General features: G+C 37.7%; 1 protein-coding gene across 2 annotated transcripts; it reads left to right on the top strand.

Annotated features, from left to right (window-relative positions):
- Window positions 1-3,023: 3,023 nt before the first annotated feature.
- tmem248 (transmembrane protein 248) lies at window positions 3,024-26,207 on the top strand. Of its 2 annotated transcripts, none has more exons than XM_052035805.1 (7): window positions 3,024-3,770; window positions 12,154-12,330; window positions 14,970-15,255; window positions 17,284-17,434; window positions 21,734-21,917; window positions 23,319-23,560; window positions 24,139-25,227. In XM_052035805.1, the coding sequence occupies exons 1-6, from the start codon at window positions 3,768-3,770 to the stop codon at window positions 23,544-23,546; spliced, it is 1,029 nt and encodes a 342-aa protein (XP_051891765.1). In that variant the 5' UTR covers window positions 3,024-3,767; the 3' UTR covers window positions 23,547-23,560; window positions 24,139-25,227. The 2 variants fall into 2 exon arrangements, with proteins under 2 accessions (XP_051891765.1, XP_051891766.1); XM_052035806.1 differs by having other exon boundaries at window positions 3,027-3,770; window positions 23,319-23,462; window positions 24,139-26,207.
- The last annotated feature ends 502 nt before the right edge of the window (window positions 26,208-26,709 follow it).

Below are 26,709 nucleotides of genomic sequence, written 5' to 3' on the forward strand. Positions count from 1 at the left end.
GCAATGGATTCAGAAGGAGGAGATCCTGCCTGATCAACCATGCTGACTAACTTGCTGAAACGTTAATCCTTTGTGACTCTGGGTAGCTCTGATATGATAAATCATGACTACTTACAAGCTTTTTTGGAAAAAATTCAAAATGAAATACAATGAATTAAACTCAGAAGCATGGGGATTTGGAAAAAAAACACATGTTGCTTTATGGGAGAAAGGGGTAAGTGCAAGTTGGGAGACTTCAAAGCTCATAGTTAGTACCAAACTATTTCTAGGATATGTAAATGACTCAAACAAAATTAAAAGGCAGTTGGAATGAAAACCAAGACAGATTTGTTAAAGGCACTCATCTTGGATTAAGCCAAATGAGCAAGAGAACAGTAAAACCATAGCATTTAGGTAATAAATTATGTAATGGATTGGGTTGAGACATAGGACATAGAAAAATGTCAAATTAAATTTAATGCAGAGAAGTATAAAATATTACAAATCTAAGAGTAAATGACATACCAGGCAGTCCCCAGGTTACGTAAAGTTTCCATTCCTGACAACTATCTGTAAGCCGATTTCTCTGTAAATCAGAAACATCTGCTTTTTATAGTAACCTATATTGTATTGCTCTACATGCACTTGCTATAGTTCTTTCATTTCATCGAATATTCCCCCCAACACTACCCATAATTAAACTAATGGAATGTATACCCTATTCAGTCATTAATGAATACCACAAAACTTTTTATTATCATTACCACTGTTACGAACCAGCAACAAAAGAAACACACTGAGTCATGCATAAGTGTTAAAAACTATTTTATTAATAACTACCTATGATAATAAGAAAAATAAAAGTAAAAATGTTAGAATGTTAGAAGTAAAAATGTTAGATTTTAAACATTAATCCCAAAAACTAAACTCGAAGTGTGTGTGTGGCAAATTCCCAAACTCCAAAGTCCAGGAATAGTTCTCAAAGTTCAGTTCAGCAAGCCGTAAGGTGAAACGTGAGCAAAGTCTTCTTCAAAAGCCACCGTTGACTGAAGACAAAACATAGAGAGAAAATAGAAGGCAATTATGAAATCCAAATGTTCCACTTTGGAACTCATACGACACCCCAATCACTGATGATCTTCTTTTGTTCCGAAGTATCTGCCACCCCGAAAGGCATCCGAGACGTGGCCATCCATACAACTACCTGTTTCCTTCTACAGGTTAACGACAAAGTGGACTCCACTGGATTATTCCAAAAAAATCCATACGTGGATTGTAGTGACAGACACAGTTATTGTTTTCCATCCATCAATAGAGAACAGCAGGGTGGTGCGTGTGTGTGTGTCTCTCTCTCTCCCTCCTCATCTGACTGACTGACTGCTCCAAAAATGTCATTACATCCTTATCTTCTGTTGTCGTCATCACGCCCCCCCCCCCACACACACACACACCCACCCACCCACTATGCTCTATCTTAAAGGGACAGTCACCAATAGTAACCTAGTCCGTAACACTACTATCTTGAAACATGTTTGAAAATGAATAGGAGAATTTGCGTAAACTAAGATTTCCATTTGTCAGGTCATCCGTAACCCCGGGGAACCCCTGTATATACAACAAAAACAGGTGCTCAAAAAGTTGGGTATGAATCTGAAGGAAACCTCTGTTGGCAGACTCAATGTTAAACATTTCCAAGCAATGAAGAGTAGCTATAATCAATACCAAAAGGATCTTGAAATGTGTGGCAGAAATAGTGAAATATAAATCAGAGGAGTTAATGATTACATTTTGTAGTGCTTTGGTTAGACTGCACTTTAATACTGTCTCCAATCCTGGTTGTCATGAAAAAAATCATGTAGTTGGGCAGTGTGGGGAAGAGCCACTGAGTCTAATTCCCAGCATCAGTTGTTCAAGTTATGAGAAAAGGGATAATTTGATTTTCAGGAGCCACCTGATATGTCATCTTTGAGGTATTTAAATTCATTATACTACTCAAATTTGAACCAGAATTTGCCATCCTTCTCCTATCTAGCCCACAGTTTATCTTAATGCTGACATGGTAAAAGGCCATTTGGCTTATTAGATCTGTGCTGGCTCCAGGAGAGCAATCTTATTAGTCCCATTCCCCCTCTCCTTATTTCCTTGTAACCCTGCAATTTCTTCTCTCTTATATGCCCATCAACTCCTCTTTTTGCCATTAACCTACACCCAGGTATAATTTAATTAGCCAATTAATCAATGAGGACATCTTTGGGATGTGGGAGGATACTAGAGTACTTGGAAGGAACTCACGCAGTTCATCAGCTCAGGGCAATTAGGGATGGGCAATAATTGCCAGCATTGGCAATGACATCCACATCCCATGAATGAATAAAAAATTGTTGAAATGGATGGCACAGTGGCGAAGCTAGTAGACCTCTTGCCTCACAGCTGTAGTGACCCAGGCTCAATTCTGACTTCCAGTACTGTCTGTGAGGAGTTTGCGCATTCTCCCTGTGACCACATTGGTTTCCTCTGAGTCTCTGGTTTCCTCCCCATATCCCAAAGATGTGCGGATTGGTAGGTTAACAGGCCACTGCAAGTTGCCCCCTGTGTTGTGAGGTGGTGGAATGAGAATGTGGGGAGAATATGGTACAGGGGACAAGTAGTGGGGGAATGGGATTGCTCTGTGAGCTGACATAGACTCAATGGACCAAATGGCCTCCTTCTATGGCATAAAAGTATGGAAATATGAAATTAGTTAGGATAGCTTTTGGATATCAATAAATTCTATTCCCAGCAAAGAATGGTCAATGTGTGGAATTAACCTCCATACAGAATAGTGGAGAAAAGAAACATGGAATTATTTAAGAAATAATTGGGTGTTATAGTATGTGGAAGAGGGCTTTATAATAACTCTGGATGGTTGAGAGGAAAGGCTAAATAGTCTTCCTTATTCTAGCTGTGTGAAATCTTGCAAAATTTCATTCAATTAAAACAAATAAAAACTATTTTAGACTAATGAGTATTTATTGTATCTCACCCCAAGATGCACCCACAGGGTTGCGTATTTCATTTTTAAAATATAAATGCATTTAGAACATCGTTCTGATGATAGAAGTGACAAATAACAAACATTCTCGGTGGCAGTTATGAGTTAAGTATATATTTTTACAAGGTGAGGCAGAGTGTAAAACCACTTAAAGATCAGATTGTTCTTTTCAAAAATAATGAAGCATGAAATCCATGTCCAGTTTTGTGAGCAAGTGAGCCATTTATTTAAAATTGGCAGCGGCGTTAGTTTTAATGTACCACCAGCTTCAATGTAACAATCAAAATTAGGGGTGAATTTGGAAATCTAGAATCGTTTGCCTCTCAGGTTCCTTGTGACTTGCAGCTCTGCGGCAGCGAGGTTTCGATTTGGTTTTGCTTTTTGCGGGTGTACGGAGTGGGCTCCTGTGGGTTGCCGTTGCCGGGTGAATCAGCTCGGCGTCGGCCTCGTCACTGGCGGCTGCGGCTCCGCTCCCCGCCCCGGAGAGTCAACAGGGCTGCGCCGCCTCACCCTCCTCCCCTCAGGCCGACATGCCGAGCCGCCGGCTGTTGATGGCAGCGGCGTGAGAGATGCCGAGAGGCGGCCTGCAGCGCAGCCGAGTGCCGCTGCCTCGTCCCCCGCCCCGCCGCTGAGCCGCCGCGCTGCCCCCGAGCTCCTCCTCCCGGCCCTTCTCCTCCGACCGACCCGCCGCTTCATCTGCGTCGTCGCCAGAGCGGGAGAAGGCGGCGGCTGGTGAGACCACCGCCTCGGCCTGAGAATGGTGAGTCTGGTCTCGTCTCGCCTCGCCTCCCCCTCCCCCCAGGAGCCCGCGTTGTTGGGGACGGGTCCGGCCGCCCGGGAGACGCGTAGGCTGCGCCGTGGCGAAGTTTGGTGTAGGCCGCTACCTGTTAAACTCGGCAGCGGGCGTCCTTCCTGACTGCTTCAGTTCAGTGCTGGGGAGAGGTAAACGGACTTCGCCCTGTTTGCATCACTTTCTTGTTCCTTGTTGTGTTTTGCTTGCAGTGGAACTGGGAAAATTAGAGTTAAGTCGTGTTCCATTGCCAAATCTACACCTGATATAAACATCTTCAAAGTGTTTTGCAGCGCTTTAGATTCTGTGAGGTAGTCTAACATTATAAAGTGTATAATGTAAATTAGAATTAACTTGATAAATTGCTAGTTCAAATATCTGCTGTAGGTTGCAATAGCAGCATATTAAACTGAATGTTTTGTAATGGATATTATCTCTAGTTTATGTAATGTGAAATGTTGTAGTTGGTCCTACTCTTCACGATGCAGCTGATGTCTCAGTCAAGCAGCTTCTATGATGACAGGTCATCTATGGGAATAGCTCGTTCAGTTTTTTTGTGCCTGTACTGTTCCTTTCAAAAAAAGCAGTTGGACCAAGTTTGTAACTATCACTTCATTGTCAAGCACCTATCCAAGTTTTGGAAACAGATGTTCAACAATACAGCTGCATAATGCTTTCTCATAAGCAAGAAATCCAGATGCATCAGTTCACATCTTACTTCAGTACCTGAGCAGTACAAAACTAGCATAGGAACAGGAATAAATCTAGAATGTCAGTGATGGGAACTTTTGAAAACCATGGATGGTTGTTGAAAGATTCACTTGTGTCCCTTAGAGAAAGAAATCTCCTTTTATTACCCCCTAGAATCTGACTCCAGACCTACAACAATGCAATTGATTTTTAATTGCATTCTGAAGTGGCCCAGCAAGTCATTCACTTTAAGGACAATTATGGATAGTTGGGGATGTTAGACTTGTTAGACTCCATATCTGTTACTTTTTCAGATGGAATATTCCAGATCTGGCTTTTATTCAGATCTGGGTGTGGCTGGCAAGAACAGCATTTATTGTTCATTCCTAACTACAGTTGAGGATGTTTTGGTGAGCTATCTTGAAATGCCTTGGCCTGTTGCCACGTGTCTGGAGCTCTTGTCATTCTTGGGCTCATAGATTTGGGAAGTGACACTGGAGTAGACTAGGCTGGTAATTACAGTGCATTTTATGGAGGACACACTCTGAAACCAGTGTGTGCTGATGATGGATGGGGTGCCATTTGAGCAGGCTGCTTTATCATAGATGATGTTGAGGTTTTTGAGTGTTGTTGGAACTGCGTTCATTCCAGGCAAGTGGAGATTATTAAATCATGTTCCTAACTTGTGATTTGTAGACGGTGGAAAGGCTTTGGAGTGTCGGGAGGTAAGTCACTTGCTGCAGGATACCAAGCCTCTGAGTTGCTCTTGTAGCTACAGTTTGTGTTGCTGGTCCAGTTGAATTTCTGGTCATTGGTGATCTCAGGATGTTGGTGGCGATAACTTTTGAATCTCAAGGGAAGGTGGTTAGACTCTGTCTTGTTGAAGATGATCATTGCCTGGCACTTTAGTGATGTGAATGTCTTGCCACTTATCAGCACATGCCTAAAAATTGTCTTGCTTTTGCCCACATGCAGGCATGGACTGCTTCATTTTCTGGGGAGCTATGAGTGGATTTGAATGTAAATGCAATCATCAGCGAATGCTCCCACTTCAAGAGGGGAAGAATTCTCATTGTATTTTGCCTGTGATTTTTAAATTAATAATCTCAGATTTTGCAACATGTGAGGAAACCAAGCATTTGCTTTTTGTTGACTCCATACAACTTTTGATTATTAGATTATATATTAAAATCTGAGAAGATGTGAAAGAAGTATTTTGCCATGTAATTTAGGCGTTTCTATAGTATGTAAGTTACTGCACTTCAAATGCTCAAATTTATGATGTTATTGATTACTAAACAACTTGGATTGTGTGGCTTTTGCCTAAATAGTTTCATTTGTCATGAGCATGTTTAACAGTCTGTTCTAATTTTATGAATATTCACTTGTTTTGTGAACTTTTTGATCAAAAGCAGGGATTTGGTGTCATTCAGATTTATCCAGAATTGTCATAAATTGCTTTAATTTGAGATTTTAGAGTCAGAGATACAATAAGAAAACAGGACCTACACTAATCCCACAGACTAATCAACTCTCCCCAGAATAGACCACTCACCTACACACTAGGGGCAATTTAGAGTGGCTTATTAATCTACCAACACTTACATCTTTGAGATGTGGGAGGAAATCCAGGCAGTCACAGGGAGAATATGCAAACTTCACACAGATGGTCTCCAAGGTCAGGATTGAACCTAGGTCTCTAGCACTGTGAGGCAGTGGCTCTGCTAGCTGTAGCACTGTGTCACCATGTTCCTAAACTGGAATATAGTCTTTGCTCTAATGTGTTCTCGGAAATTCAGTGTTCATGTATCATTGCTGGGATTATAAAACTTCAATAACCATTCAATCAAATTTAGTGTACATTTATTATTGCTACAGAGATGGTTATATTTTGCATTACTGCTGATATAGTATAAAGCATGGATTGGTGTCTTTTCTGAATCCAGAATGATGGGATATTTCAATTTAACGTAGAAATAGAACACACATAGGCCATTTGTCCCCTCATGCCTGGCCCACTATTCAGTAAGATCATGGTTGATCTTTTACTTTTGTACTTTCTTCCACTAGCTCTGTATCACTTTGATTCAATATATAATGATCTATTGATTTTTGTCTTGAATATAGAGTTATAGTGAGTCAGAATCCAAGCTAACTATTGAGTACCTGTCTATACTAATCCCATTTTCCAGTACCTGGGCTATGCCTTTGTAATTCATATCTATGTACTTGTGAGAAACTCTGCTTCTATCACCCCTTTGGTCAGTACGTTCTAGATTCCAGCCCTCTGAGTGGGGAAAAATTCATTCTTGGATCCCTTCTCAAACTCCTACTACTTCCTTTTAAAGTTGTGCTTTTTTTTATACACCTGCTATGGGGAAAAATTTTTCGCTGTCTGCTGTATCACCTCTAAGGAAATCAAAACCATCCTATCCAGTTTCTGCTTTATAACTGAAGTTGTCCATCCCAGACAACATTCTGGCGAATCTCCTCTCACTCCAACTAGTGTAATCACGATCCTCCTGCAGTGTGGTGACCAGAACTGCTCAGAGTAGTCCAGCCGTGATCTAACCAATGTTTTATAAAGTTGTACATTAACTTCCCAGCTAATGAAGTATCCCATGTGCTTTATTTCCCTGGGCTGCCATCTTCAGTTACCAGTGGAACTTGTACACCAAGGTCTGTCCATCCATTCATCAATACCTCTTTAGGCCCTACCATTTATCATGTGCGTCCTAGTCTTATTAGTTCTCCTAAAATGAATCGCCTCACACTTATCAGGATTAAAATCCAACTGCCATTGCTCAGCCCATTTTAACATCTCATTGTATAGGCCTGTAGCTTAAGACTTCCTTTGTCACTTCCAATGCCACCACACCAATTTCTGTGAGCTTACTGATGATGTCTCCTACATTGTTTATAACCAGCAATAAGTGCCATAGCACTGATCCCTGTAGTTCGTGCTTCCAATCACAGTAACAGCCCTGCACCATTACCCTCTGCCTCATTTTATGAAGCCAATTTTGGAATCAGTTTGCTTAGATCCCTTGGGCTCTAACATTTTTGGACCAGTCTCCCATGTGGGACCTTATTAAAGGTCTTATTGAAGTCCAGGTAGACTACAGTGACTGCACTACCCTCATTAAAAACACTGATGCCTCTTTGGGAAAAAAAACAATCATATTAATCCTAAACCTAATAAAGCCATGCTAATTATATATTTGATTATTCCCAGCCTTTCCAGTACTAGATTAATTCTCTCCCTCAGATATTTTTCCAATAACTTCCCTTTCACTGATGTTAGATTCACTGAGGTGTAATACCTGATTTATCAGTTATCACATTTGCTTTTTTACAGTCATCTGGCACCTTGGCTTTAGCATGCAAAGATTAAAATCTTGGAGCCCCAACAAGTTGCACTCTTGCCTCTCAGTTGCAGCGTGGGATGCATCTTTTTGTGCCTTAGGGCTTTATAAGCCTTTAGGCCTGCAAGGACATCTAATACCTCCTTCTTACTGGTAACTTATAGAATTTTGCTGTTTCCTTTCCTGAATTCTCCAACCACAATATCCTTTTAGTCCAAATGACAGGTGTTTACATGAGTCACTTACATTCTCTTGTTCTATGTACAGATTGCCCCTTTCCATTGCTGAATGCATCCAACTCTTTCCCTGGTTTTCCTTTGGCCGTTAATATACATAAAATACTTTAGGTTTTCCTCAATTTTGTCTGCTTGTGATATTTTATGCCTTCTTTCTCCCTTTTTAAAGTGACACCCTACACTTTCTGTACTCAAGCTGGACCTCCCCCATTTTGAGTCCATTGTACCTGCCATATGCTTCCTTTTTTTAATCCAACCCTCTCTCTTGACGTCTGGAGTTTGTCTTGCGTCTGAAGGGCTTTGGGCCTGAAACATTAACTGTTTCTATTTGCATGGATGCTGCTTGACCTGCTGAGTGTTTCCAGCATTTTCTGTTTTTTTTAATTTCAGATTTCTGGCATCTGTAGTTTTTTTTATTTTAAGACAGCACCCGGCAAAAGTTACCTGTATTGAAGTAGTCCTCCCTGCCTCCATTATTGCTCTTGGACTTTTGCTCCTCCCTCCTGCACCTTATTGAGCTTAGCCTCCTTAGCACTTGTGGATAGAGAATTCCAGAGGCTTCTTATCGCAGTCCTCGATGGCCAGCCCTTTATTTTGATTTCTCATCTAAATAATGGAAACTCAATTCTTGCATCTATCCATATGAATTTTGTATCTTTCAAAGACATTGGGCCTACACTTCCTTGAGTTTAAGCAGCCTGCTTAATTTTTCCATGAAGGACAAACTCTCATCCCAGGAATCAATATGGTGAACCTTTGTGCACTCTCTCAATCAAGAATATATCTTTGGGTAAGGAGAACAGATCTATGCACCATTTCCTATAGAGGGGTAACCACTGTGTATTCCAAGAAGTTTTTAAAAAGGCCCTCAGGATCCCATGGTTGCTTTAAAGACTTTCCAAAACTTGTCTGCAATTAATCTTCATATATGAGCAGTGTGGACACTGCCACTTGAATTCTTTGAACACTTATAATAAAAGAGCAAAATGCTGGAAATCTGAAATAGCAGATAATACTGAAAACTTAGTAAGAAAGCAATTATTTGCAGAGAAAGACTGAGTTGATGCTGCAACTTGGTGATCTTTCATTTTTAATTAATGAGCACCATGTGATGAACGGTGGTCATTTAGATTCTGAATTCCAGACAAGTAATGTAAATAGATTACTGCCTGGTTGGAATTGTACGACGTGTGGGAAGGAGTTATTGTGTTCTCCTTAATAATATTTTTGTAAAGACTGGCTACTTGATTACATAATTTTCAATTACTGTTTTTAAATAGTCAATTTCCACTTCATTGCTTATTTTATGGTGTAGCATTAGACTAATTTTGTTTCAAATTTGTGCCTGCAATTCTAATTTCATGAAATAATATCACAGTTCTTCTCTTACCTCCAGGGTGCACGTTCAAATGAAGCCAGAATAGATGAGATGGCAGAAAGTTTTACACTTTCTAAGCTGTCTGTAATCTGGCATTCTTTGTTCTCCTATCTTTTGTAACAATTTTCAGATGCCTTTTTTAAAATGATCCTTTCTGCACTAAAATGTTTTGTAACTTTCCCTGTTGGTCGAAATTGACTTTTTCCTCCCTTGATACCAATTCATGAATTGGCAAAGATCTTTTGCTATTAATTTTTTTTCAGTTTTTAAAACATGATTTACTTAAAATGCTTTTGAGTAACATCCCATTAAATATTTCCATGACTTCAGTTTCTAATCCCCTTTGTAATGATCCATTGGTCCTAATATCCTCCCGTCAAAGTTTGAGGAGTGGTTCAGGGAGGAATTTTAGTTAAAAGTAACTGAATGCAAAGTTATTAATGGGGTGATTATAATTGTGGATGCTGGAATCGGATAAGAGACATTTTAAATGTTTGTAGGGCTAGAGGAAGTTATAGAAATGAAAGAGAAATGACACTGGAAGAATTTGAAAAGATTATAAAATTGTGTTTTCAGACTTGGAGTCATTGTGGGTCAGGAAGGAGGGGAATGATGGATGAATGGGACCTGGTCCAAGTTAAGCCATGAGCAGCTGAGTTTTGACTGAGCTGTGTTTTTATGCAGAGTGGACATTTAAACCTGGCACAGAGAGTCATGGGGAGGTTTTAAGATGTCCATTTGACTTTAAGAAACATTAAGTGCATGGTTTCTATGAATATTGTCAAACAATAATGCTCATTGCTTGCGCTCCCTAGAATTTAGCCAAGTTGTAAGGTGCTAATTTTGACAGCAAATCTCAAGGTTAAGGGACCAGAAGTACTGGATCTTGCATGTTTTGCCTTTCAGCATGCTTAGCATTGTATTTTTGATATCAGATGTTGTAACAGTTCATTGCCTGAAGTTTGTCTTTTTTAATATCCTGTTTCCAGCATCCTCTTGATATATATCCAGCTGAGCAAAACTGAGAGCAAATCTGTGGAACACACAGATTTATATGTATTACTATATGTCTGTAAAGTTTTTGACCCACACCTGGAAAGGAAATGTTGCTAATTACTATCTTAAAAATGTTGGTGTTAGTAATTTGCGCACTGAAAAGTCATGGCAATTGTGAACAAAATAAATGGCCTATGGAGCACAATGTTGCTAGGAGTCCCAAGTGTGGATGAAGAGGCAGGCTTGAAACAAAGTTGGGAGTATGTAGTTCTGGTGATGGATCGATTTTTGTTATCACCACCGTAATTGGAGGTACAGGTTCTCCTCAGGCTACAACAATCTGCTGGAGGAACTCGGTGAGTCTAGCAGCATCTGTGGGAGGAAAGGAATTGTCGATGTTTCGGGTTGAAACCCTGCAGAAATCTTTTTTTCTTGCAGAAATTCTGTAAGAGCGAATTTCTATTCTGGATTTCAAATTTTTTGGTACTGATTCCTGAATTCTGTAAGGGTGAATTTCTGTTGCTCAACTGCCATGAAACAGGGATGCACCATTGGGTTAGGTAGGGAAAATGTTATAAATCTTCTAGCTACGATTGGTTTTGGATTGGCCATGGTTGGGTTGCATTTTAGCTATATACCCAAGCAGATCACTAATGTGGGCTGAAAAAAGTAAAACTTCAGTAAAGCACATATATATGACACCATTTACAAAACATATTTACAGTCTAATAATTCCTACTTTCTGTAAGCACCTATCATGTTGCATTGTATTTGCATTTCCTGTTTTGTATGCAGTTAAGAATACAAGGTGAAGGATATACATTGCTCTGTGGCTGAAGTGTATTAAGGAAAATAATCTTTGTGATTGATTCCTTTGGGTGAATTGAAGCTGTCTGGTTATTTTCCTTAGCTCAGTATTGATCCACTGAGCTGTCTTTAATTCCTTCTGGAAATTAAAATGTTTTCCTTGGTATGCAAGCAACAACAAGTAGAACTGGAATAGAGAGTAATCCTCCCTGCTTGAAACAGTTTAAAGTTATTGTATTCCGAAACTAAATGGTGTGTGTGTATATTGTGTGAATTGATCAATGTCTCCGAACAACAAGCATATTTATTAATGTAGTAAGACATTCTTTGTCAACTTGCCTTTTTAAGAGATACTTTCTGTGAACTCTTCCCTCTAGGAAGAGAGGGGGTAGTGATTTTTTGCCTTGAAAAGGAATATGCATTGTAATTGTATGTGAGTGTTTATTGAAGTTAAAATTCTTTAAATGAAGACTTTATTGTTCAGATCTTTTGCACTTTAAAAGAGCTATTACTTGGAAATTTACGTACTAACTTTATTCTAAATTCTTTAGTGTATGAGAATTAGATGCTTATCGGCACTCACTAAACAGTATAGTCCTGAAATTTCCACTATTCTACCAAAAAAAAATTACTTTGATGTTTCGTATTACTAGTTCTCATTTTGTACCTAAAAGTTTATCTGCTACTTGTTTTCCAAACCTTTACTCGGCATGAACTTTTATTCTCTTCCTTGTGCCCTAAATAAACCTGACCACTATAGTGCCTTAAAAACCGACAAACAAAATAATGAATATTGGTAAATCTTGCATATCCTCTCCCATTTGTCAATAGATAATAACATCAATTCTTGTCATGAATTTAACAAACTTTCTGTTTTGTAGGTTTACTTAACTGGAACCATGCTTACTGTCCATCCACTGGAGAATTTGAAGGTGTACATCAGCAACCGTCCTCCCCTTGTGGTGTTTATGATCAGTGTCAGTGCTATGGCCATAGCTTTCCTGACATTGGGATACTTCTTTAAAATAAAAGAAATCAAGTCTCCAGAGATGACTGAGGTATAGTTTCTCTTCTATTCTCCCATTTATTGTTTGGAAGTGTAATTAAACAAAAAGTCCTATTAGATGTTTTACAACATTGCTCGCACCAATTCATAAAGGCTGGATTTAAGAGCAGTTTTACTCCAAATCTATTTTATAATTCTGGATGGTGGAGGGAAAAGATGTTCAAACTGTCAGACTTGTATTTGTACATGTAAACAATCTGTTTGTGATCATTTTCAGTTTGCTAATAGTACCTGCTTATAATGTTAGAGACAAGCAAAATTTATAACAATAATTATAATTAAAGTTTTAAAATGTAGGCAATTGTTATGTTCATAGAAAATGCCTGGTTATCAGAACCCTATCTTCTTTTACACCAGGATTCCTCAATCCAGGCAAATTATTATTTTAGTCTATTTTGTCAGCAAAAGCACAGACTAAAATTGACAAAAGACATGTTATGAATGAATATGATAGGCTCTTATTTTGTAATAAGTGCTAGCATGAAACAATGATTCTGTGAAATGCCATGAACTTCTACATGGCCCTGCATGTCTGCTGTGGAGTTTACAAATCGAATGGTCACATATGGGAGAAAGACAGTAGAAAGAAAATGAGCATTCATATGAAATCTTGTGCATCCCCTTACTATGTCCAATATGCTTAACAGCCAATAAAGGGATACATTTTGAGGTCTCGTCCATTTTGTGGGGAAATATGAAATGGCAGCTGGAGTTTAATCTAGGCAGATGTGAGGTGATTTACTTCAGGAGATCAAATGTAAAGGGAAAGTACATAGTTAATGGCAGTTTGTGCACAGCAAGGCCCCTAAGCATCTTTATTAGTTGAAGTATACATTTTGATCAGAGCTCTAGCAAAACTCCTCTGGTGTTATCAACACCTAGAAGTAATCTTTTGGAAGATTATTAAAGGAATCCTCTTGCAAATAAGTAAATTAGCAGTAGTAGTCAATTGCTCGTGTGTCTATTGAGAAGCGTAGTTTCTATTGGTGATATTCTAAAAGTAGAATTGTGGAAGGGGGGAAAAGAATCCACATTGCTGACTAATCCTCCACCTAATCATTCAGGGCCTCTGGAACATTGGTTGGATGTTGAGCATTTAATATAATTATAGCTTTCACTGAAATAGCATGTCAGGGCAGTGGATGTTGTCTGCATAGATTTTAGCAAGGCACTTGACAAAGTCCCTCAGGGTAGGCTTATCCAGGAGATTAAGATGCATAGGGTCCATGGTGACTTGGTCATTTGGATTCAGAATTGGCTTGCTCATAGAAGACAGAGGGTAGTGATTGGTGGGTCTTATTCTGGATGGAGGTCCGTGACTGGTGGTGTTCTGCAGGGATCCAGACTAGGACCTTTGCTGTTTGTGATGTATATGAAAACATGGGTGGGCTAGTAAGCTTGCAGATGACACAAAGATTGGTGCCGTTGTGGATAGTGTAGAAGATTGCTGAAGGATACAGCAGGCTATAGATCAGTTGCAGATATGGGCAGTGAAATGGCAGATGGAGTTTAATCTGAGCGCGTGTGAGGTGTGGTACTTTGGGAGATCAAATGTAGAGGGAAAGTACACAGTTAATGGCAGCACCCTTAACATCCTTAGGATCCCTCTGTATGATGTACAGGGGGATCTTAGGGTCCAAGTCCGTAGTTCCCTGAAAGTGTAAAGAAGGCACATGGCATGCATGCCTTAATTAGTTGAGACATTGAGTTCAAGAATCAGGAAGTTATGTTGCAGCTTTATAAAACTGATTAGGCTGCATCTGGAGAATTGCATTCAGTTCTGGTCACCTGATTATAGGAAGGTTGTGGAGGCTTTGGAGAAGGTTTACCAGGATGCTGCCTGGATTAGCGAGCATATTCTATAAGGGGAGGTTGGACAAACTTAGGCTGTTTTCTCCATGATGTTGACCCATTCTGTCCTTTTGTCAGTCTGCTAGTATATCCTTTTACTTGTTATCTTTTGACTTGGCTATGTCAATGCACTTCTTGCTGTTGTCCCTTGTTTTACCAACCAAAAAGTTAGCTACTGGTGTTCTAAGTTGTGCATGTTCCTGCTTTTGCTAACTTATAAAGCAGGATTTTTTTTTTGCAGTTTTTGTCTTGTTTTTAAACCCCTTTTTTTGTGGTCTCTCCACCTCCCTATCTTTGTAATCTCCTCCAGACCTGCAGTTCTGGTATCTTGGTCATCCTCAAAGCTGATTGGTTTATAGTTAGTGATCATGCTATCATATGCTGTAATATCTCTGTAGCACTGTTCAATTTTGTATGGTAATACCTATGCGAAGTCCCTTGTGAGACTTTACTAGATTAAACGTGTTATATGCAGGTAATCTGTGGTGTGCTATTTTTTTTGTGGCACTCTTGGATCTCCAGTTGGAATGTTCACAGGTAAGTACATACCTCTCCTGTATTTCAAAAGGTATGTCTCTTTAGGCTGTGAGCTGCTCTGTTGGGAACTGGGCATGAGCCCTTGCCCTCCTTGTGCTGAGGAACCTGATGCTCCCAGACAATGGATCATTTCACAGTGACTACAGATCAATAAAAATAGACCACCATTCATTTGGATGATGTCAAGATAAAGATTAAGGTGAAACATCACAAAATCATAAGCATGTTTTTGTTTCCTGATAGGACTGGAACACTTTTTTGTTGAAGTTTAATGATCTGGACTTGTGCATATCTGAGAATGAAACATTAAAACACCTCATTAATGAAACCACCACCCCAGAGAGCACAGTAACAAGTGGGCAAATACGAAGTTCCACTCAATCGCCCCAACTTCTGGAAGATCCTGGACCAATAAATATTTCTGTTACAATAACGCTCACACTGGATCCTTTAAAACCCTTTGGTGGATACTCGCGTAATATTACACATCTTAGTGCAACTATCTTTGGACATCAAATTGGATTGACAGGTAAAAGCGCTGAAATCAGTGGGATAATTGTCTGTTGATTCATTGTCTAATCTTCTAATTAGCTTTTTTAACAACTCATCTTTAATGTTTTAAGGTTTTTAGATTAATTTTAAATAACATTTTTAAAATTCTGCCTCCTTCATGGAGCTAACAGATTTTTTTTTACTTTTAATTATAGTCTAATTATTTATTTGTATTATTCTGAAGAATTTCCGCAAACAATTAACTTAATGTCCTATAGTTTGTTTACTGCTGTTTTACATATAAAATAAACCAATTTTAGAATCTCAAGTTAATTTCTGTCCCTGAAGTCCCACCTCTGAGACCAAAATGAGTGATTTGTGATTTGCATGATATCTTTCAGCTGCTTACATCTTTTACAAGAAAAAACTGATGGGATGCTTTTGAATTCTCTGAGGAAATAAAGTCTTTGTTTTTATTCTAAAAGTGAATGTAAGACACTACCACTGGTGATACAGAAATAAATATTTTCTGAAGTGAGTTTAAGAATTGAGATTGTAGTTTATTTCAGAACCTTTGAGGTAGAGGAGCAGAAACTTTGTTCCTCAAAATTTGACATCTGCTGTAAATTCAATTAACTGCACATGTTTGGCTAATAACTATATGAGCATTGTTGTTTATAGCACAGTTATGTAGCAATGCTTCTCCCTCAGAGCAATCCGAAACTAATTTGGATGTTTCACACTCTTCCCATAGTGGTTCCTTTACTTTCTCATACTGCTACCTTTTCCCAGACTGATACATGCACGAGCTATAAATTTTTAGATTAAAAAGCAGAAAATGATGGTGATACTCGCATGTCAGACAGCATCCACTGAGAGAGAAACAGAGTTAAGGTTTCAAGTCAAGACCTTTGATCAGAACTGGAAAACAGAAAACAAATGTATCTTAAGTTGCAGAGAGGGGGGAGGGGTGGTGAGCACACGAAAATGGGAGCAGGGATGGGCCATTTGGCCCTTCAAGCCTGCCCCACCATTCAATGTGATCGTGCTGATCACTGTGGGCCTCAACAACTCTTTTGTGCCAGTTTATCATAATCCTTAATTCCTTGATCTTTCAAATATGTATCTGTCTCCACCTTAAATATATGTCTAAAGAGCTGACCTCCGTTACCCTTAGGGCGCAGACTTTAAGAGATTCACTAACCTTAAAGCAGCATCCATGCACCTCAGTTTTAAATGACCAGCCCCTTATTTTGCAGCTATGTCCCCTTGTTTGTGATTCTCCCACTAGTGGAAACATCTAAATATCTACCCTGCCAAGCACCTTTAGGATTTTGTATGTTATATGGGATTGTCTGTGATGGGATGGAGACCAAGGTTGTTCAGGTGACACAGTCGCTTTCAGTTTGTTAGTTTTATGTAGAAATCCCAAAGTTGAATCCAGTAATTTTCCCTTCTTCCACAACTTGCATTGCATGTAGCCTTCTCAAATGGAATTGAGGGAAATAGATGGAATTGATGAAAATTAGTAAAATCTCTGAAAATATTTCTGCTTTAATGTTTTTAGTCGATAGTAGAGTTTATTGTCATATGCACAGGTACATATATGCACAGGTGCAATGAAAAACTTACTTGCAGCAGCATCACAGGCACATAGCATCATATAAGCAGTATTCACAAAACATAAATTAAACATAAATTAGACCCAATTTTTACAAAAAAGAACACAACCAGAACAAAAAAAAATCCAAATGAGTTTTTAAAGGTGTATCAAGTGTTTTGTACTGCTTAGTGATTACTGATTATCTTTTTTTAATCCCTTACCTAACTTAAGTTAGACAGTTTTAATACCAGTTTCATGTTCCATAAAAGGAACAAATCTATTTATTTTAATTAACACTTGAATTGTACAAGCATTAAATATCTCCCACCATTATATAACTTTATTTTAATTGAGGTTATAACAGGCTTGTGTTTCTGACTTCAGTGCAATTTCACTTGGGAAAAATAACTGCTATGTGGCAGGCCTTTGAGTAATTTAAAAAGTATTGTGGTTATTTTGTAGGACGAGAAGCACATGAAGAAATGAATATTACATTTACATTACCAACTTCCTGGAATCTGGATGAATGTGTACTCCACAACCACTGTGAGCAGATGGTTTACACTACTTGTATGACCATCACTGCTGCAACTAATGTTTTCCCTGTCACAGTGTAAGTATTATTCTCTGGTAGGTCTTTTCAAACAGATCTAGAGAAATTATGTTTTTTAATCTGTCTATTGTTTTAAAGTGTAAGTTATCTTGTAATATGCAATTAATTCTTTTCTAAAAAAATATAAATAAGTATGCTGTGGAGTATGAACTTTTGAGAAAACTTGCAGTGGCAGTTGATACATTTTGTTTGCTGAGTTTATCCATACTTGAAGATTCAGACTCGGGGGGTGGGCGGGAGAATTGAATTTGAGTTTAATACTTGCGATTGTGATACTCATTGTCGAACTCCTGACATGGGCAGATTGTGTTTTTCGTTGAGGAAATTCAAATTCTGTATGTTAGGCCATAGTTTCTGGATTGAACAGTCTCCGAAGCTACAGTGGAGTTGGCAAATCTTGCAGCAGCCGTCAAGCATATGTATTTTTTTTAAAGCAACTTTCTGCCCTTAGAATATAGGTGATCCTTGGGTTAAAAATGCCTGACTGATGGACACCCCTACATATGAACGAGCTCCCGTATGTTATTAAATTCAGAAGTCTGACATGCATACATATACTTGTTCCTATGAATGGAAGAACTAGTTTCCTCTCTCCACTTTTAGTAATTGTTCTTTCTTATCAGTCTGGTATGCTTTTGGTGCCATTCATGACAATATATAAAAAAAATGGAATCCATTCGTTACCTGGGGATGGCCTTTAACAAGAAATTTGGACTTCCAATAAATTGTTGCATCACAGAAAAAATCCCTGTTTTTTGCCGAGTTAGTTGTTGCAGCTGTGAAATAGAAATTTGGTCTGTTCCTGACCACTGTCTTGCTATAAATGTGGATTTAATAGTGGGAACAGGAATGGACAAGATTGTGATTTTCTTTTATCTACTTCCATGCTGGATCAGATTCCTGCATAACTGCGGATGTGCCAAAAATGAATAAAAGACTGGATTGGGGTACTTGAGAACGTCTGCTATCCATGAAACTGAATTTATCATCATTCTGATACCTTCAGGAACAAAGGAGAAAAGATTGAGGGGAAAAAAATTAAATTAAAAACTTAAAGCATCTAATTATAAATTTATGTAGAACAGTAGTCAAAGTAATGAGTATTTCGCACCCAGGATTTTTTTTAGTGAGTATAATTAAAAAGTGTTTTATTTTGAGAATTGGTCTTTCTGATTTGAGACTGGTTTTGATTTAACTTGTATCATCGCACTAATTGTCCCCAATGTTTAAGGGGTTGTAGTAACCTCCAAATTTTTCCATGGGTAATAAGAGGTGAGGAATTGATATAAGAAGACAAAAATGGTGGAAGTATTCAGCCAGTCAAGGGAATCTGGAGAGCAATAAACAAAGTTAACATTTTCAGGCTGAAGAACTTTCATTTTGAGTTTTGCGAGGTCATCGACCTGAAAGGTCAACTTCTTTTTCCACAGATTCTGCCTGACTGGTTGAGTATTTCTAACATTTTCTGTTTTTATTTTGGAATTTCACCATGTTGTATTTTGCTTTTGCTCAAGGAATTGAAACTTGCCCTTTTCTGTTTGATAAAAGATTTTCTCTGCAAATGTATCTATATTTACTTTTGCAACTGAATCTCAAGAAATTTCTAAATTATTTGTTAGTGCAATTTGTTATGACAAAATTGACCGAAACAAGTTCAGTATGTTCTGAATTTTAGATTTATTGAAATGTAGAACTTCAGTCAAATTATCAGTTGTTGTCTTTGATTATTACCACAGTAAATAGGGTTTGTGGTTGTGCTGTTTAAAAAAAAATTGTAGTTACACATTGAAGATGATTAAATTATAATTGTGTGGAAACTTGTCAAAAGATGGTTTTGAACATGAGCTATTTTCACTAAACTCTTATATTTTAGAAGAAAATTTATACCACAAATAATGTGAAGAGGTGACCTTAATTCTTAACAGCACACTGTACACCCCTGCTTTATGGGAGGGTTGCGTTCCTAGCTAAGTCTGTATTGTGATATTTTATATATGTGAATCCTTTTTCTCATTGAATCCCATGTTATAAGTGGATGTATATTTCTACAGGAAGTTTTTCTCTGTGTAGGTGTGTGGTCTATAGGCAAGTGAATTCTGATTGTATTGTAGACTGAAAAAAAGGGCTGTTTTAATTAACAAGAAATGGGTGTTACACTTTTTTGGTAAAGTATCGTAGACGAGATTTGCTTTGTCAGATTCCAAAGCAAATCCCTTGAGTGGCCTTCCACTGTGAACCAGCAGCCTGCGATCATTGTCTTTGGTAAATTAATTCAATTCTCTCCATACACTTCATGTTTATTCATTTATAATTTTTCACATAAACTCCGAATCTCAAATTTTTTGGTAGTGATTTGTAAATTTGGTAAGGGCAAATTTCCGTTACTTGCTGTTGGAACTCTTCAAAAATCTTTAACCCTCAACTGTGTGATGAAAATGTGATTAACTGAGCCAGTTGAATTGAGTTCCATTGCATTGATCTCTGTTTAATTGGAAGGATAGGGCATCAGATGATTCCAATAAATTCTACAGTTTTCTGTGGTTTAAAAGAATTGTTTTCTTGGGTCTGTCAAATCCCCATACTTCCACAGGAATCTTTTTGTTTAACCTATCAATTGGCATTCATTCCAGTGTGAGACCCAGTCTGTTAATCCATTAAATTCTTCAGGTAAAAAAGTATCTGAATCGAGTTGCAGAAAGTCTATTAAATGGTCTGTACAATTTGTATGATACAATATGCCAGTTCATGTTAATCCAAATTTATGTACTCTTGAGCTATGTTTTTGAGGCATTGTGCAGTGCTGTATAACTGAGCTAAATTAGATTTTCTTTTCCCCCAGGTTGTATTTGAAAGCATTGTTACTATATTGTAAAGGGTTCTATATTTGAGAAATTTATCAACTACTAAACAAGTAAAATCTTCATACCATATACTTTAGCTGGTAATTTGCAATGACTTTCTGATTTTCAGATACATTCCATCATTTATGAATAGGATGTATTCCTGAAAATCATTTCTTTACATAAAATTTTGTAAATCAAAGACTGAAGTGTATTATGGGAATTTGGTACAGTGCACTCCTGTGGAAAGAGTGGTGTGGTATTTGTTATGATGAAAAACAGTTTTATAAATCAAAGACACACATCCCAAAGAGTCAAAGGCATTGTAATGAAATTCATAAATTGAACATTTGTAAATTCAATAAATCCTGTACTGCCTCTTTGTCCTGATGAAAGTATTTCCTTTCTGTTAACAGCATACACATGCAGAGCATTGAACTTGGTTGAGCACCAAGTTGAATGCACTTGGCAAAATTGATTCAGAACCACTAGGAAGGGCAGTTGAAACCTAGGGGAGAAAAGGTCAGCATTTTAAGGATGAGGCAGAGGTATTTGGGGATTAAATTCAAAATGTTAGTCTTGATAGCTGTGAACAGTGGATGGATATGAGGCCAGAGTTAAAGAACAGGGTTCTTGGATATATTCAAAATGGTAGAGTTGGGGCTCACTGGACTAGAAGAAGAATTTATATTTTGACCTATTGATGGATCAATTGTAAATGTAGGCCAGCACTTGCAGCAGTGGTGGATGATTCTTGGTAGGTGAATGGAAATTGTTGTGAGGTAACATGGACAGCATATTTCCAGGTATGTTTACAGAGTGGAAGATGGAGGCTGAGAAGGGAAGCATTGGAATAGTCAAACTTGAAAGTAATAAACATGGATAAGTGTGTTAGTTGGGATGAAGAAGGGTTATATTTCAGAACGAGAAGCTTGTGGTATGGGGTTAGAAGCTCAGTTACAGGTCAAGTAAGATGTCAGGGTTGCTTATAATCTAGTGAAAAGCTGATTTTAAATGGATATCTGATCTGAAACTCTTGCTTTTTTAAGCAGCAGTTCTAAAAGCATAATGAGTGAAACCATACAGGGTGGCACATTGAAGGCAGCTGCATTACCTGCAGCACATGGCTCCAATGACATTCTTCCTATAATTGCTTGGGTTTCCCCAGGTTGCTTTGGTTTCCTCCCACATCTGAATGATATGCTTGTTTAATTGGCTACAGTAAATTGCCCCTAGTGTGATGGGCGGCAGGCAAATTGGGGGCTGTAATGGGCATGTGTGAGGGAATATGTTACAGGGAAAGAATGGGGAACTATGGGATTGCTGGGCAAGCTGGTATAGACTTGATAGGAGGAGGATATTCACCTATGCTGTCAGAAAAGACAAAAATTCAAGGGCAATGGGTTTGTCTTTTGAAGCAGATTGCATAATGAAGTAAAAAGAAAATTATGTTTTACAGCCAACCACCACATTGCATTCCTGAAACCTACAGTAATGCCACTGTCTGGTATAAAATCTTCACCACAGCTAGAGATGCAAATACTAAATACTCGCAGGAATACAATCCATTTTGGTGTTATAAAGGAGCAATTGGGAAAGTCTATCATGCACTCAATCCTAAACTAACGGTCATTGTGCCAGATGTAAGTAATATGTCCTCTATACATGTAAAAAAAAAATGTCAACTTTGTTCCATATTTGTTATTTTTCTCTTTTAGGCCTACTATGACTCAACTATCATCACATTAATGTTGCATGAAATTGCACACAGTATTGTTAGCTTTACCTTTCAGTATTGTACAGATTACAAAAAAAATTATTTACCTTAATATAATTGTTCAATGTTTTTAGTTAACTACAGTTTGGTCACACCAGGCCACAATGGGCCAAGGCTAATCAGTAGAGTGGAAATTTGATTTTTCTAGTTTATTCAATTTACACTGACCTCTTGCCCCATCAAATCTCATTAGCTATTCCAACCTTGTTTGTTCTTGCAGACATGGGTAATAGTACTTCACATGATGTATATCGTATTGGTAATGCTGCTGTTGGGTCTGGTCTCAGTGGGCAATTGCCTGTATTTATGTACAATAAAATTCCACGGAATACACCACTAATGAGTAATCACAGAATCTGACAGTGAAAGTTCCCAGAATACCAATTAAATTTATTATTGCCCTGTCTGCATTATATCAGGTCTTTCTGTATTGGATATTGAGGTATGGTAATGCCAATTATTTTGAGGATGCTAAGAAGATTTAAAAGAATGAAAGTTGACCCCTTTTGGATTGCCCCCAGAGAGCCATTTTATTCTAGATCTAAATGATGTAATGAAATTGATACACTCCAGTAACCCACCCACTCTGACTGGATTCTTTCTAGGGATATTGATTTAAGGTATGTTTGGCATCTGAAAATGAGACTTGATGCAAAATTGTGCAAGACTAAGAGCCAAATGACATATTATAGTACAAGATAAAATTATGTGCAGTGAGGGACTGGGTATCAGTTCTATAGTGAGATTTAAGAAACTTGTATTCTTCTACATAAGGTAAAATTGAGGGGAATTTGCTGGAGGTGTTCAAGTTTGCAAAGAATTCTCATGGAATGAAATCAGAAAGGCTAGCAATGGCAGAGGGGTTATTAAACAGGTGATACAGATTTAAACTGGCAGAAAAGCGAAAGGTGATGTGATAATAGATTGCTTGAAAGGGTGAGGTAAGGGAATTCCAAGGTACCTTTAAAAGGGAATTGAATAAATACTTGAAGGGCAAAATTGCAGGAATATGGGATATCAGGAGATTTAGACTAATTAGCTGGTACTTTCCAACAGCAGCTCTGGCAGTATTGGCCAAATTGCTCCTGCCATATCATTCACTGGTTTCCTTTTGTGAAAACCATGGTTAAGTGTGAACTGGAGCATCCAACTAAGCAAAATTACATAAATAAAAAACACAAATCAAAAATGAAGCTGTATGTGACATGTTTTTATTTGAATTTTGATTTTTGATCTTTAAAAGTTATCTTATTGATTTTACTTACAGGATGACCGTTCACTCATTAACTTGCATTTAATGCATACCAGTTACTTTCTCTTTGTAATGGTAATTACTATATTCTGCTATGCGGTGATCAAAGGACGACCAGGGAAAGTGCGGCAAAACAATAGTGAATTCTGTCCAGAAAAGGTAACTCCTTCTTTTTCTGTGACTCGACCCGATTTAAAGAAAAATTGTACTCTGATCGTGATGCCTATTAAATACAGGCACTAATACAGTACACAATTGTGAGTATTAAGTTATTCTCATTTTCCTAATTTAAAATAGTATTTTGAAGCATTTACCTGGATCATCACTCCAGACTGGAATTTAGTTTACAATGTGAACTAAGTATCTCTGCCTCGAGTATAAATCCACAGATGTAGTAACTTGAGCTTGTATTTAAATTATCTAGCTATAAAATATTGTCTGTATGTATAATGGATTATCTGCTCAATATACACTGAACACTAGAAACTCAAGTTTCATCATAATATTTAAAATGCAAACTTTTTAAAAACGTTGGCATACTGAAAATGATAGTGGTATCTTACTTATCTGTTCCTCTGACCTTATTGGACTTCGATTGTTCAATTTGAATGTGAATCATGAGCTTCACATTTCCTAACCAGGAATGTGTGTAGACAGGAGCAAAACCTTGGCTTTGACTTCCTTGGTCTAATTAACTACAATTGATGCTGGAGTAATAAGTAATGTTTAAGGATAAAAGACAAAGAAACTGACCTCATGATGGATTGCTGCTAATCTAGTTTTCCAATTTATTTTGTTTCTATGGTTGCACATTATTGTTTTTTCTTTTTTTCAGGTTGCACTATCAGAAGCATAAAACAGCTTCATTTTTGGAAGTGGACAGGTTGTAGCATTTGCACGTTAAGCCCAAGAGAATGGGCATTGACGCTTTGAATGCAGTATCCTGCAAAGTTGGTTTATTCCAACCAAAGACGTTTTAAGTGCCTGTACTTACTTTGTACATATTTGTAAGGATATATCCAAAACAAATCCATCAGTACATTTTCGCCACATGCTAACTGCAGTTTTTTTTTAACATTAAAACATTTTGCTGTCATACCAGCCAGGTGTATAGAAATGAGGTTCATGAAGAATAACAGTGCATTCGGAAACAATTTATTTCCTGTTAAAACTTACTGAACCCTTTTGAAGCTTTGAGTTGCAAGAATACTTTCATGAAGGTTGTATCAAATATGTAAATAATATGTTGGAAATATGTGCTGTAGTGGTAAATACTGCATTTCTGACACCAATGGTCTGTTAAGTATTTGGAGTTGATGTGTATATGTGGTTCAGCACAATTATCTCTTGTTAATGCTTGACAGAAAAGTCATCATATTTTGGAAATTTGAAGATTAATGTATAATATAAATGCATTTTGGTACTGCTTGAGCTTGCAGGAAAGGGATATGGAATTCAGTGTGTATTTTACAATACTGCTGTCCAACATAATTGCTTGCTTAGAACTGCCCAGCACTGGCTGTGTAATGTGTATGGCTTGCAAGCCTGTGTGCACATTTTTGTTTCCTACCATCTTCTAGTCAAAATGTATCGCATGTATAGTACTGTCAGCAAAATGATCCACAAAATTGCCTTAATTACCTTCCTATTTCTATTGGCCTTTTTGTTGTCTTTGTCCATAAATGTTGCAAAATCATCAAGTCCCTCTCTAAATATACAGTGCTTATTTTTTCTTGAATTAATCTTGCTTATAATGATAGTGATTTATTTGAAGTAAGAAACTCCAAACAGTCTCAATGTATGGTTTCAGCCCTTGGAATAAGGTAGACTATGTGATCCCAATAGCTCCTGAATATTGTCTTGGCACACTTTAAATATCAGTAACAGATTTGTGAAATTGGTCTTGCCAATCTCAACCTTCTAAATTTCTAAGTTTCTGCAAAAGAATTTATCTTGTACAGAACACATTATTTTGTTCTGGTAAAATTGCAGGCCAAATGAGGATAAACAGCATCGACTATTTTGTTGTATTTTGCTGTTAGTTTTTCCATAGTACCTTGGTTACTTCTCATCATTCATTAAGTTTTGAAATGAGCCTTAGTTATTTGCTGCACTGAACCTGACCCAAGTGGATTGTTTGTTCAATCATTGATAACTGTATGGATCCAGACAGCAGTGAGAGTTTTTTCATTTAAAAAGTGTCAACACGTCTCTGTATCATAGTGCACTTTTATTCATTATTTTATTGTCCAAGCAAGTTTCTATGAGTATCTATATTTCGTACTTTCTGATGTTTGACTTAGTTTGGAAAATGAAAGCATTTGCTGATTTTTTTTTGTCAGACGAACTTTTCAGATGAGCGTATGTTTGATTGTGTTAGTGCGTAAGTATGCGGGGATCAAATAGTTTATAGCCTGAGGTTACCTGGTAGAAAGGAACAAAATATCCTGGGAATGCATGCAAAATATGCAGGCATAAATTGGGGTGAATTTAAAAAAATTTTAGTCCACCAGCCTTGACTGGTGTTTCAGGTTGGCATGTTAGATACTCCATGTCGTACATGTGGCGCATCTTTGGAGGTGGCTTATTCTTTTGCTGCCTTCTGATTTGAATTTGGAGATGTGCTGATTAAGAGCTATTGCTTAAACTAAGATTGATTGCCTATGTAAGTGTAATTTTTAACAGTAGTTGTGGCCTCAAATCTCAGTTCATTGGCAAAGTGCCTGAGCACTAGTTAGGATGCCCTGTAGTTTGTTTAGGAAGGAAAAGCTTTGTGACTTGTATTGTTGCATGAATGTAATCATAGCACATTATTTTATGACAATCTCTCTCATTTCTGGAATTACTGTGCTTTTGGTAAGATTTGCATATGCTTTTTGCTGAATAAAAGGATCCAGTAATTTAAGTGTTGTATTTTCCTTAATTAGATATTAACCTGTGATAAATAAGTTATGCATCTGTCTGCATTTCAATGCTTTAGGATGTAAGTTGGTGGTGCTTGCTGCTGACCTTGAAGAGAGCCGCCTTCAAAGATCCAGTAACCTCCGGGGCAATGTCTTCCTTTTTTCAACATCAGTTGCCAAGAGGCATGAACTCTAGGAGATCCCTGGCAACCACCAGTAATGAAGTCATCAGTCTGACTGAGCAGCCCATCACACTAATGCATTTTCACTGACAGCAAACCACAAAGGAAACAGCACAGCTTTTACTAAATATTTTCAACATATTGCAGGTGCTAAATAAAGATTGGGGGAACAAAAATTAAAATGGATGAAATATCAACACATTTCAATATATACTGAAATATTAATTAGGTTTCTTAGATTTCTAAACAGTATGTTTAGTAAATCATTAAAAATTCACATGCACCTCACATGAGAGTGCAACATTTTCATGGTACTTTTAT

This window comes from Pristis pectinata, chromosome 21 (genome assembly GCF_009764475.1).
Source record: "Pristis pectinata isolate sPriPec2 chromosome 21, sPriPec2.1.pri, whole genome shotgun sequence".
In the NCBI taxonomy this organism is placed as follows: Eukaryota; Metazoa; Chordata; class Chondrichthyes; order Rhinopristiformes; family Pristidae; genus Pristis; species Pristis pectinata.